The sequence below is a fragment of the Gekko japonicus genome, unplaced genomic scaffold (assembly GCF_001447785.1).
Source record: "Gekko japonicus isolate JY-2015 unplaced genomic scaffold, Gekko_japonicus_V1.1 scaffold2144, whole genome shotgun sequence".
Lineage (NCBI taxonomy): Eukaryota > Metazoa > Chordata > Lepidosauria > Squamata > Gekkonidae > Gekko > Gekko japonicus.
Genome location: NW_015166485.1, coordinates 179,394 through 191,894, shown reverse-complemented (window position 1 = coordinate 191,894; position 12,501 = coordinate 179,394). Strand labels below are relative to the sequence as shown.

The 12,501-nt window shown below is 52.6% G+C and overlaps 1 protein-coding gene across 1 annotated transcript in view; it reads right to left on the bottom strand.

The window, feature by feature from the left end:
- The window catches only part of SRCAP (Snf2-related CREBBP activator protein), a 38,364-nt gene that overhangs the window by 7,556 nt on the left and 18,307 nt on the right, over nt 1-12,501 (bottom strand). Inside the window, exons 15-30 of the mRNA XM_015412142.1 lie at nt 12,082-12,251; nt 11,781-11,973; nt 11,530-11,666; nt 11,030-11,216; nt 10,559-10,728; nt 9,769-10,106; nt 6,424-7,548; nt 6,173-6,340; nt 4,916-5,146; nt 3,648-3,971; nt 3,186-3,418; nt 2,674-3,038; nt 2,007-2,209; nt 1,655-1,824; nt 958-1,154; nt 669-783 (exon numbers count right to left, since the gene is read on the bottom strand). Coding sequence (XP_015267628.1) covers nt 669-783; nt 958-1,154; nt 1,655-1,824; nt 2,007-2,209; nt 2,674-3,038; nt 3,186-3,418; nt 3,648-3,971; nt 4,916-5,146; nt 6,173-6,340; nt 6,424-7,548; nt 9,769-10,106; nt 10,559-10,728; nt 11,030-11,216; nt 11,530-11,666; nt 11,781-11,973; nt 12,082-12,251 — 4,326 coding nt within the window. The remainder of the gene's footprint in view (nt 1-668; nt 784-957; nt 1,155-1,654; nt 1,825-2,006; nt 2,210-2,673; nt 3,039-3,185; nt 3,419-3,647; nt 3,972-4,915; nt 5,147-6,172; nt 6,341-6,423; nt 7,549-9,768; nt 10,107-10,558; nt 10,729-11,029; nt 11,217-11,529; nt 11,667-11,780; nt 11,974-12,081; nt 12,252-12,501) is intronic.

The following is a 12,501-nucleotide window of genomic DNA, read 5'->3' as shown; positions in this document are numbered from 1 at the left end:
CAGCCCTTTCCCTTGCCAACAGTTCCTTCTCCTGTGTAAATTCTGGCGTTTCTCCCTTAGGCTCCACATTTCTCTCCTTATTGAAATCACCTGGAGTCTCTCTCAAACTGGATTGCTCTCGCTCTTCGTGCTTTCCAATTTCTTCCTGGCTGATATCTAGTTTTTTCAAAATTTCAGCGCTTACCTGCTTACATCCCTCTTTAACTGCCTCCTTCAATATAATAAGAAACTGTTCAATATTCAACTCACACAACACATTATTCTCATCAGTCTCCTCTGTTTCCATCTCTCCCAGCATTTTCAACCTCTCTCTCGATCCATTTAATCAAGTTCACTGCATATTGTTCTCCTTTTGTACAAACTGTTCACCGGTCATTTTATTCTTTATATATCCTTGCCACTAAGACCCAGTCCACCGGAACACCAAGGATGTCAGAGCTCAAAGAAGATTTGAACTGGCTTATCTCTATCATGCTTCAGGATTCTTTTGTCTTTCCCATAACAAATACTGCTATTCATCTGTCTCAAGAGCAGCACTACAGTGGTAAGAGGCTCCTTCAGAACCCAAGCTTTGAAGCAACATCAGTGCAAAACCGACAATCCAATGAGCTGCGCTAAATGCAGTTTGGCACTCAGGCTCTACAACAGTCACATATTACTATGGTTACCTGTTTGAAATAGGCTGTGGTGAAGTTGCCCCCCTCAATGGCCATATCTCCCAGCATCCTCTTCTGATTAGCCTTCTTCAGGATGTTTTCCTCCACGGTCCTTTCACTGATCAATCTGAAGAGGCAATGAGAGAGTCAGCTGTAATGACCCCTTGTGAACATAACCTCTGTGGTATGGAACCATTCCCACCCACAAACATACTCCAAACCTTCCATAGGGAGTGAGTCCAGCTTTCTCCATTACGGTTGCACACTCTCTTGGCCAGTGGCAAAGGGGAGTCCAGCTAACCTGTAGATGTGAACATCCCGTGTCTGCCCAATACGGTGGCAGCGGTCTTGGGCCTGGGCATCCATGGTGGGGTTCCAGTCGCTGTCATAGAACACCACAGTATCAGCACCGGTCAGGTTCACCCCTACGCCCCCACTGCGCGTTGACAGGATGAAACAGAAGATGCGCTTGTCTGCGTTGAAACGCTCCATCAGGGCCTGCCAAGATTGGATGAGAACCCAGAGTCAAGAAAGGCCAGCATAGCAATTCCATGGTTTTATTTCCCTAGCTTTAGAAGAGGAAGACACTTAACAAGTCAGTGTGGCACCCGGTATAGGAACTACAATTCATTTAACTCTACAATGCAGAAAACTAATTTCAATCATCAAAATTACAGGATGGACTTCCTACATTTGTTCTGCACTTGTCCATTCCATCATCCCTCCTGTCTTTAAATTGTTCTTTGCCAATGACAACAGAAATCCTCAAAAACGTTATACTAGGTACACAAATGGGCAGGCACAAGTGTTTGTAAACTTTATTCCAAAATGCCTTTTCTCCTCAGACTCTTGGATTTTTGATACAAACTTGGAACAAATTTCTCCCAAAAGGGGAGCTGGTTCATGAAGATTTTTGTGTCTGTTATGGAAAGGCTTGCAACTATGACTCTCAAAAGCCCTCAGAATGTCACAGGTGAGAGCAAGCTGCCATCACCTACCTGCCGCTGCTCCACACGAGTACTCCCGTCCAATCGCAGGTAGATATGCCCATGGTAATTGAGGAACTGTTCCAGCACATCCAACATGCGAGTCATCTGGGTGAAGATGAGGACTCGATGGGCTCCAGCTTTAAGTTGCCGCAGCAGAACATCCAACGTCTGCAGCTTCCCTGGAGGCGCGCGGGGGGGGGGAGGGGGAGAGAAAGAAACTGGGCCAAAGGCATACAGGCCGCAAGCCTTACTGGTGGAGATGTTCTAGGCACAATTCCCCCTGTCCTGACAGCCCAGCCCAGCCTTCTTGGGCAGGCCCCACACTCCCAGTCTCAAGCAGGTCCAGCCCTGCAGCACCTACCACAGTCATATTGGATGAGGCGCAGGTCTGGGAATTGGGTCCTCATGTTGCAGACAATGCGATGCAGACAACTGGCACGGGATGAGAACTCTTGGCGCAGTGTCTCCTTGAAGACAGCCTGCTGGAGCAGGAGCGATGGGGGCGGGTGAGAGGTGTGCATGGTGATGGCAGGAGCCTCCACAGGAGGCATAACGAAAATGAACCTGCAGAGACAAGGAAGGGAGATGCCAGGCCACCTCGGGGGACCAGGGAGGCAGAGTGGTTGCTGGGCTTCCCCTGAGGGAATCGGAACCAGAACGCCTAAGGAACAATTCGGAACAACCACGGGCAATGATACACTCTCTCTTTAGAAGAAGAAGAAGAGAAGAGTCTGGATTTATGCCCCGCCCTTCACTACCCAGAGGAGTCTCAGAGTGGCTTACAAACTCCTTCCCCTTCCCCTCCCCACAACAAACACCCTGTGAGGTAGGTGGGGCTGAGAGAGCTCTGAGAGAAACTGCTCTTTTTCAAGAACAGCTGTGCCAGAACTACGGCTTGCCCAAGGTCATCCAGCAAGTGGAGGAGTGGGGAATCAAACCCGGTTCTCCCAGATTAGAGTCCGCGCACTTAACCACTACACCAAACCTAAGCCCCACCTCAGTTTCCAAGCTCACAGGGGAAATGGTACCTCTCTATAATGTCTGTCAGTTGTTCGATGCGCTGCTGGGGTGTCAGGATTGCCTGGGCCAAGGTCTCTGAGCGCTGCCAGTAGGCTGCGAGGCTCTGGGGATCCCTCTGTAATTGAGCGGCATAGCAGTGGGCATAGCTGGCTCCTCTCCAGCCCTTCGGTTCTATGTCTGGAGCTGCCTCCACTTGCTCGTCGCTTTCCCCCTCCTCATTCCTCCACGAGGCAGGCGCAGGGGGGAAGAGGGTACAAAAGCGTAGCACCTCCGTGCCATACATGGGTGCGAGGTTGCAGTGCTGCTCGTTGAGGCGGAAGAGCCGGTCCAGGCGCTCCTCCTTCTGCTTTTTCCGCTTATCTTCAAGTGATTCCTTCAAGTCAGAGAAATGAAAACCAGTCAAGCTGGAGGACAGCCCAGGCCCCCCCTCACCACAAGAGTCCCGGAGTCTGTACCATCCCTCCTCCACAGTACTCGACCAGTTCCAATTAGCGTCCCAGTCCCTAGCCAAGCAACTCACCAGATAGAAGGGAGATCGAGGCGGGGGAGGCGGCTGTCGCCTTGGCCGCGGGGCAAGGATCGAAGGGGGAGGTGGAGTGGGTGTTGTGGAGCGGAGCACCAGCACCTCTGGTTCTTCCCTGGGCACTGGGCTTGAGGTGGTCTGGGGAGCCATGGCAGGGGAGGCGCTGACAGCGACAGTGCCAGCTGGGGAGAGAGCGAACGGAGCCATGGAGGAAGGCAGGGAAGCTGACACTGGAAGGAAAACAGAGGAGTTAATGCAAGGCAGGCACGGGGCAGAAGGCACAAGGCACCTGGAAGCTGGTGCCTGGGGATTTCAAGCATCCCCCTCAAGCCATGCACAGAACTGACACCCATGGGTGCGATGCTGGCTCTCAGCTCTGAGAACCAGAAAGGATTCCCCATGCCTGGAACCCCCTCAGAAGCACAAAGTCCTACACAGGATGGCAGGAGATATGCTTACCCATCTGTTGTTCCACGCTGGGGTTTGGCGCCTGTAGCATTCGCAGGGTGGGCCTCACAAGGGCCTGGAGGGGAGCTGGTGTGGATGGGCGCAGCGGCATCTGCGGCTGTGTGGGTATCCTGACTGGTGGCACAGGATTCATGGGGAGTGGGGCACGGGCCATCAAAGACGCCGGAAGGCCAGGCAAAGCAGCAGCAGTTGTTGGTGTAGCAGGGCGCAACGGTGGCTGCTGTGGGCCAGGAGAGGGGGACAGCAGCCCATCTCGAGGGGCCTGTCGCACTACGATCTTCACCACACCAGAGCTGTTCACTGCCGGGGAGGGCACTACCAAGACAACAGCAGAGAGATGTTGCCTGCTGAGCTTGGCTACCTTGCAGAACACTCTTATGCTCCTATTATTGTTACTGGATACCTACTCTTCTATACTGGCATTGGATAAAGAAGCATTTAGGATGGGACCCCTAATAGGGCGCCCGTGTGCACCACGGTGCCTGCTGGCACCTCTTCTGGAGCCCGCCAACTGGGCAGGGCCAGATGGTGGTTTGCCTAGCAGGGCTTCTGACTGGCCAATGTGGATCTGATTGCCTGTGCAGAAAAAGTCATTTCAGCAGCCGGTTCCAGCACAGCACAAAGATCTTCATGGTGTTACTGAAAGCAAGCCGTGTGTGTACGAGAAAATATCTTAAAATACATGTACATTTTAAAAGGCATCTTGTTTAAACAGAGCTTCTATCTGAAGTACTGAAAAGTTACTCTTAAAGTTATGCATAATCTGACTCTGACAATTTGAGGGTGGCTTTGCCTCTTGTGGCAGTCATTTTGTGGCTGGCTCTGCCTCCCAGGGCAGCCCCCCCCCCCCCTTTTAGCTATGTCCTCCATCCTGTGTCAAATTCCAAAAGTGCCCACAGGCTCAAAAAGGTTGGAGACCCCTTGTCAAGGAACAGAGTCACCTAAAAAGTAGGGCACACCGGCAAGTCACAGCTCACATAATTCAGGAAACGTTTGAGGAAATGATTTGAAAGGGTAAACGAGAGAATGGCAGAAGGCTCACACACAAGGGCAAAGGAAATGGAGGGAGAGCAAGCAGCAGATGATGGAATAAATGGAGCAAGAGAATAGAGTTTTAGGCACAGGTAGTCCATTTACTGACCCAGGAGTCCTGCCACCTAACACCTCAACCCACTGGACCACATTCCCCTTCTAGAGCCAAAGTTGATTTAAAAAAAAAATCCAGGAATCCCCGTTTTCCGGCTCTGGTAAACACCAACCTTGGGTGGCAGCAATGGGGACGCTGATGGTTGCCGTAGAAGCAACTGCTGCAGCGGCAGTGGTGGTAGCTGGGGCAGGCAGAATGGTGGGCGGCTGGTGGCCTGGCACAGCCTGCACCCCAACAGGGGACTGCCCTGCCTGCTGGGCCATGGCCTGGATCAGTGCCACCTGTGCTGGCTGGCTGATGATGTGGTGCTGCCCCCCAGCAGACAACAGGTGAACTACATTCCCTAGAAGAAAAGGGGAGGAAGAGGGGAAAGAGAGGGAATTGCCAACTCAGTCACCAGTCTGGACCCTGGGTGGTGGCAACGCTCCAAATGCCCATGTAAGCCCTCCTGCTGAGATCCCACCAAGGAATTGGTAGTCCTCTATGCTAGGCAAGGCTCTGGAGTTTCCTGTATCCCCCGGGTCACCGGATGGCTCACAGAGAGGCATCAGGAGCTTAGAGGGACTGTGCTGATATTTCAAGGCTGTTTCCCTCCCCACATATTCCATCTCCTTCGTACCCATCAAGGTTCTGACACTGCACCTCTCCCCTGCCCATTTGTCTCACAAGCTCTCCATCCTACTCGTGGACTCATGGCTAAGATGTTTTGCATTTCTGTTCCTTAGAAGTATTCTGACATGGCAAGCAGAATAGAAAGCAAAAATGCTAAGCAGCTTGGCAGACATTGACGGGTGAAAACAAAACCTTTCCACTCATTTTTTTGGAGAGGGGAGAATGAGGAAGTGCTGAAACTCAGCTACCACTGAAATGGGGTGGTGCTGCTGCTACTTGTATAGAATTTTATTCGCTAGTGCTGAAATGCAGCAGTCTCTGGAGCACATCCCACCGAAACCACAACGTTAGCATTAAAGAGAAGCCAAAGAGCAGATTAGAGACAAGACACATAATTGCCAGCCTCGTGGGATGCCCCCGTCACCCAGTTCAGTCCACATCAGACTGCAAAGCTGGACGATGAATGCTCCCTCATGTAAAAAAAACTTCCCATACATTTGAAGTTAGCACAACAGAGAGCAGGCCATGCTAGAACCTTCTCTGTAACATGCTGATTTTATACGTTCGGGAAGGTTTTGTTTTTACTGACAACAAACATACCAGGCAAGGGAACGTTCAAATATTTCACCTCCCACTTATTATCCCAGGTAATACACTGCAGCAGCAGTAGATACAAGGCCGCTGACCATGCAGTTAGGCTCATGGGAGCCACGGGAGAGGGACCTCACTGGGCCAATGGGGCTTGGGGTATACCTACTTGGTAGCTGCCGGGTGGGCTGAGGCATCGTGACCTGGCGCACCTGAGTCCCCGTCAAGGTCAGCTTGTTGCCTTGGATCTGGAAAGTGAGGGGTTTGCTGCCCGGAGCGCTCTGGAGGGGCCGGTTGGCCAGAGATGCAAGTTGCCCAATGCTGACGACTTCACCCGCTACAGTGAACCAAGAGACTGTTAGCTCCAGCAGCAACCACCAGCCCCTGCTCCCGCTTTTCTGTTGGCCTCCGCATACTCACAGGGGAGCCGTGCCTGCATATCTGGGGACAGCAGAAGTCGTTGCTGCAGAGCTCCAGCAGTTGCAAAGTTGTAGCCAGGCAAGGCGGGGACGGCAGGATGAACATTCATCGGCTTCAGCATCCCTCCAATAGTGCCTGAGCCCATGGTGCTGGTGGACTGCTGTGCCATAGACGCTGGGCCCAGCGTGCTGGGGGCTTGCGGCTGCCCCACAGTGGATATGGCCAGGGTGTTGGGGGTCTGTGGCTGCCCCACAGTGGACATGCCTGGGGTGTTGGGGGCCTGTGGCTGCCCCATAATGGACATGGCCTGTGGCTGCCCGATGGTGGATGCAGCCAGGGTGTTAGGGGCCTGTGGCTGCCCCACAGCAGACATAGCCAGGGTGTTGGCAGCCTGTGGCTGTCCCACAGCACACACAGGCAGGGCGCTAGCAGCCTGCGACTGCAGCATGGCAGACATGGCCTGCGGCTGCCCCATAGCAGACACAGCCAGGCTGTTGGGGACTTGTGGCTGCCCCATGGCGGACATGGCTTGTGTCTGTCCCATAGCAGATACAGACAGGCTGTTGGGGACTTGTGGCTGTCCCATGGTCGACATGACCTGCGGCTGCCCAACACCAGACACAGCCTGTGGCTGCCCCACAGCAGACATTGCCAGAGTGTTGGGGGCCTGTGGCTGCCCCATGGTGGACATGGCCAGGGTGTTGAGAACCTGCGGCTGGGCCACAGCAGACATGGCCTGGGTGCTGGAAGCCTGTGGCTGCCCCACAATGGACATGCCCTGCAGCTGCCCCACAGTGGACATGGCCAGGGTGTTGGGGGCCTGTGGCTGCCCCACAGTAGATGCAGACATGGCCAGGGTACTGGGGGTCTGCGGCTGCCCCACGGCAGACATACCCTGCAGCTGCCCCACGGCAGACATGGCCAGGGCGTTGGGGGCCTGTGGCTGCCCCAGGGTGGACACGGCTAGGGTGCTAGCAGCCTGCAGCTGCCCCACAGGAGCTGGCAGTATACCAAGCTTAAGTGAGGAGGCAGTCGTTGCAGTGGGAGAAACAGGTGTCGGCGGTAAGGTATGTCGAGCAGCGTTTGGGATCAGCTGAGCAGCAGTCATGGCCGCCATGGGAAGGACTGTGGAAAGAGAGGAGATGTTTAGACTTGCATGGTCATCTGGCCTTGTCATGTTCTCCTCAACAGGAGCCCTTCTGTTCAGAATAACTGCTGCACTGCGCTTTTGGCCTTGACTGACTCTTCCCTGCAGCAGCCAGTACCTCCCAGCCACGTGGGCTGGGAGGATCCAGCACTGCAGTTTCTCTACCAAACAAGGGCAGCAGTTTCCCCTCTGAAGTCATAAGAAAGCAACTTTTAAAAAACCTCTTCTTTTATTCATTTATTGTGATACTATTATTTATTTAAAATTATTTATTTAATTTATACCCCGCTCTCCCCGCGAACAGGCTCAGGGTGGCTTACATTAGTCGGTACCCAGTACCATAGAACCATATACAAGAGTTAAAACATTTAAAACATTTAAAACAATCAAATAATCAAAGTGATAGTAATCGTCTTTCAGCAATTAAGATGGCATACTATATAGCATACAAGCAATTGTTTCCGATTTGGTGATCTTTCGGCATCGTGCAATGGTATGCCTCAATCTCCAGGCTGGGGCCAACTCATAACCACAGATGTTGGTGGTAGTGGTGTGGCGGCTCCTAATTGAAAGCCTGGTGGAAGAGCTCCGTCTTGCAGGCCCTGTGGAACTGTAAAAGATCCCGAAGGGCCCTGATCTCTTCTGGGAGCTCATTCCACCAGTATGGAGCCGCCACTGAAAAGGCCCTGGCGGCAGCGAGCCTGGCATCCTTAGGGCATGGGATGGTCAGTCGATGTTGTGACCCTGACTGTAGTGCTCTCTGGGGTATATATGGGGAAAGGCGGTCCCTCAGGTATGTCGGACCCTGGCCATATAGGGCTTTAAAGGTAAGTACCAGCACCTTGAAGCGGATTCGGTATGCTATTGCCAGCCAGTGCAGTGCCTTCAGCGCAGGCCGGATGTGCTCCCATTTAGGAAGGCCCATCAAAAGCCTTGCCACGGCATTACACACTAGCTGCAGCTTCCAGATTTATGACAAGGGCAGCCCCATGTAAAGAGCGTTACAGTAGTCTAGTCTCGACGTGACCATCACGTGGATCACTGTAGCCAGGTCATTGCGGCTGAGGAAGGGAACCAGCTACCAAATCAGCCGAAGATGGTAAAAGGCCGACTTAGCAGTGGCTGCTACCTGGGCCTCCATTGATAGGGAGGTGTCCAGGAATACTCCCAGACTCCTAACCTCCGGCGCTGGCACCAATGGTGCCCCACCAAAGGCTGGGAGTGGGATCCTTACCCCCGAACTGCCCTGACTCAGGCACAGGACCTCCGTCTTCGTCAGATTCAGCTTCAGCCAGCTCAGTCGGCCGACAGATCTAACAGCAACAGTACCGCCGAACTGCCCCAATCCCAATGCCTTCAGAGGTCATCTGTCAGAGCAACCAATGACGTCTCCATATTGTGTCCCGGGCAGAAGCCGGACTGGAAGGGGTCTAGTATGGAAGTGTCATCCATAAAGCCCTGCAACTGTATCACCACTGCCCTCTCAGTGAATTTGCCCAAATAGGGCAAATTGGAAACCGGCTGATAATTGGCCAACTTGGCCGGATCCAGAGATGTTTTTTTCAGAAGAGGGCGGACCATTGCTTCCTTGAGCGCCCCCGGGCACCTTGGAACCCTTTGTGGCCAGCTTTAATAAGCCAGGAAGGGCACGGATCAAAGCTGCATGTGTTTGGGAGTACCATTGTGAGCAATCTGTCGACTTCTTCCAAACTGAGCGGGCTGAAATAACCTAAAATCAAAATCGAAGACGTGCAAGGGGCCTCAAGTTCGCTCACTCTTTCAACTGTGGCAGGGAGGTACCGGCGGAGCGCCAAGACTTTATCTGTGAAATAGCTCGCAAATGCCTCACAGCCAATATCCAATTCCCTAGCTTTTGGTCTGCCCTGTGGCAGAGCTGTTATAGACTGAATTGTTCTAAACAATTGGGCTGGGCGTGAGCGTAGCCGCATAGAACTCCCTCTTTGCGGCTTTGACTGCCATCTCATAAATGTCCTATAAGATGCTCTTGTCGCTTTGTTCATAAATGTAAAAAAATAATAAAAGCTCAGCTTCTAATCTTGCGCATGCATGTGAAACAAATACATTTAAGCAGTAAGAAACCCTTGCTCACTCCCTGCAGAGAAAAAGCTCTGGGCTTCACTGAGAAGCCTGTGTAAGCGTCTTCCTCCCCACTCTGTTCTGGGATATTCAAGCCTTACCTTGTGGAGCAGACGCCTGGGCGTGGAGCAGAGCAGCAGCTGTGTTGTTCTGGCTCAGAGGAGGCACTAGAGTTGGGGTCTGTGGTCTGGCAGAGGGAGGCACCGGTATTGACATGGTGACTGGAGAAGGCGGCACGGGGAGAGAAATGGAGACAGGAAGCGTGGGGGGTTGCACGGACCCTGGCAAGACCGGGCCTGGATGATGAATGGGAGCCAGAGTAGGGGTCAGTGTCTCTGGGAGGATAGGCGTCAGGGGTCTCTGCAGGGGGGCTACTGGACGAGGGTTATTCACCAGCACCACAGTACGATTCTCTGGCTTGGGCATAGGCTGCAGCATCCTGAAGCAGGAAACAGAGGGAAATAAAACTATTCAGACTAGAACACTGGGCAGGACATTTATCCTGCAACACCTTCATTCTCCGCAGCTCGCTCATTAGGTTAACCTCAGCCAAACTACCTCACTATCTCTGCTTTAGTCAAGGGATCGTTCCCCATCAGGATTTTGGAGGATGACTACTTGATGGCGTCCCCAACCATCAGCCAGTATGCTGCCATGCAACATTCTGCTGGGAAGAGGCAGACTGCCGTCTTGGCATCAGTCTCTTCCTCCTTTGGCCAGAAAGCTCCACATCCTTCAAAGCCGAGGAGTTTGGGTTATGAATGAATGCCTGGTGCCATCTTTCTGTGATTGATGGGAACTTGAAGGGGGCCCAGCCTTTGTGCAAGAGAGATCCGAAAGTACCGCCAAGCATAAGCTGCCCACTAAAGGAAGTGTGTGTCACACAGATACCTGTTCACTTTCATTTTGACTGGTTTCGGTCTGGGAGGAGGATCAGGGGACTCAGCAATCTCCTCAATCAGCTTCCTGGACACCTTCCACTTGGGCAGGAATGTGTCTGTCTCGTAACGGGAAACACGGCCCTCCAGATTGATCAAGTCAAAAGGTCCCATGTCCACATGCTGTAAAAAGTGAAGCCCAAAGAGATAGGAGAGCCAACTTAACACGCCTCTTGGCTACCCAACCTGAACAGGACTACTTCAGGACAACAGAAGAAGGAAAAAGCAGGCAAGATCAACAAACGGGAGATGCCTCCTCCCACTGCAGGGGATACTTAAGCCACTGGATTTGAATAATAAGCCCTGCCTGCCACAGCAAGTAGCAGGACCCTCCTGCCTTCAGGATAACCTCCTCCCCCAATGAAAGTGGACATCATTCTTCCACCACTCCACTTTCCCACCAGACCAGCGGGGGAGCACCTGCCTTGAAAGGGTCGTTATCAAGGGCATGCAGGACAAGAGAGGCCGTGTTGAAGCAGATACCCTCCGTGATAAAGGGTGAGTGGATGGGCCGTGGGTCGAAGAGGTTGGGGTGGTTACAGACTTTGCGAAGCTGCATCAGGATGTTGATGACGCTCATGAAGTGCCCCGTTGCCAAGGTCTCCTTGGTGCTGAAAAAGGAACCCGTCACAGAAAATCAGACACGCTCTGAGACTTTACGGTAGTGAAACGGTGCCAAAAGACATGGAGTGCCTCTGCCAATGCCAGTGCCAAAAGACAAAAGACATGGAGTGCCTCTGCCAATGCTGAACACAGGGGAGAACAGGAAGCTACAGAACAAACGCTCAGCTTACTCCTCACACCCTGAATTGAACCCAGGCTTCCACGCTCCCTGCAACTAACTCAAACCCACCTCACAGAAACAGTAAGAATCCAGACTCCCCCTCCCCCCACGCCCATTCCCACACAGCCCTTTGTACTCACGTAGCCTGGGCCATGAAATCATCATAGAGATAACGCTGGCGCTTGGAAAGCCGGCAATTGATGACATGCTCGTATTTCTTTGGCATCTGCTTCTCTACGTCCACTTTCACCCTCCGCAAAAGGAAAGGCCGCAACACCTATGGAGAGTGGGGACAGAAAGGGCAAAAACTCAGCCTCAAATCCTATCACAAAGGCCACCTCTGACATTCCAGTGCTCTCTGGCAATGTCTCTGAACTCCCACCCTGCTTACCTTGTGCAGCCTCTTGACTAGGTTCTCGTTGTACTCCTGACTGCCCTCAATCATGCCTGTCAGAGGGTTGGAGAACCATTCCTTGAATTCACGGTGTGACTGGAAGACATGGGGCATTAGGAAGTGCATGAGGGACCACAATTCCATTAAGCTGTTCTGGAGAGGCGTTCCAGTCAGCAGCAGCCGCCTCTGGCTGAAACACAAAAGGCGGGAGGGTGAGAATCTTCAGGGAGAAGGCACCTCCTATCCTGTCCTCAGCCCTTGCCTGGAAAACAGCCCCAGCCACTCGCCCCGCTCCCACCTGTTGAAGTTGAGCAAAGACTGCCAGCGCTGGGATTTGAAGTTCTTGATATTTTGAGCTTCATCCAGGATCAGATACTTCCAATTCTTCCGTCGAAAGGCCTGGTGGTCCTGCAGCACCAGCTTGTACGAGGTGATGCAGATATGGAAGGCATTAGGTTTGGTCCAGCCCTAGGTAAAGTTGGTGAGGAAGTTACAATGCTGCCAGTAAAGAAGATACAAGCAGTGTCTTCTCTGCCATCAGCAAACACTTTGCTTACAAAGACGAGGTTGCATCCCATGCTAATCATTTAGAAACAGGGTGTATTTTGTTCCTAAATCCAGCACTATAACACCATTTCTTCTACCCACTATGTCGGGCAAGTCTTTATTTTTCTGCTATTTCTAGAATCACAAGAGGCGGGACCCGCGATACTCGCGG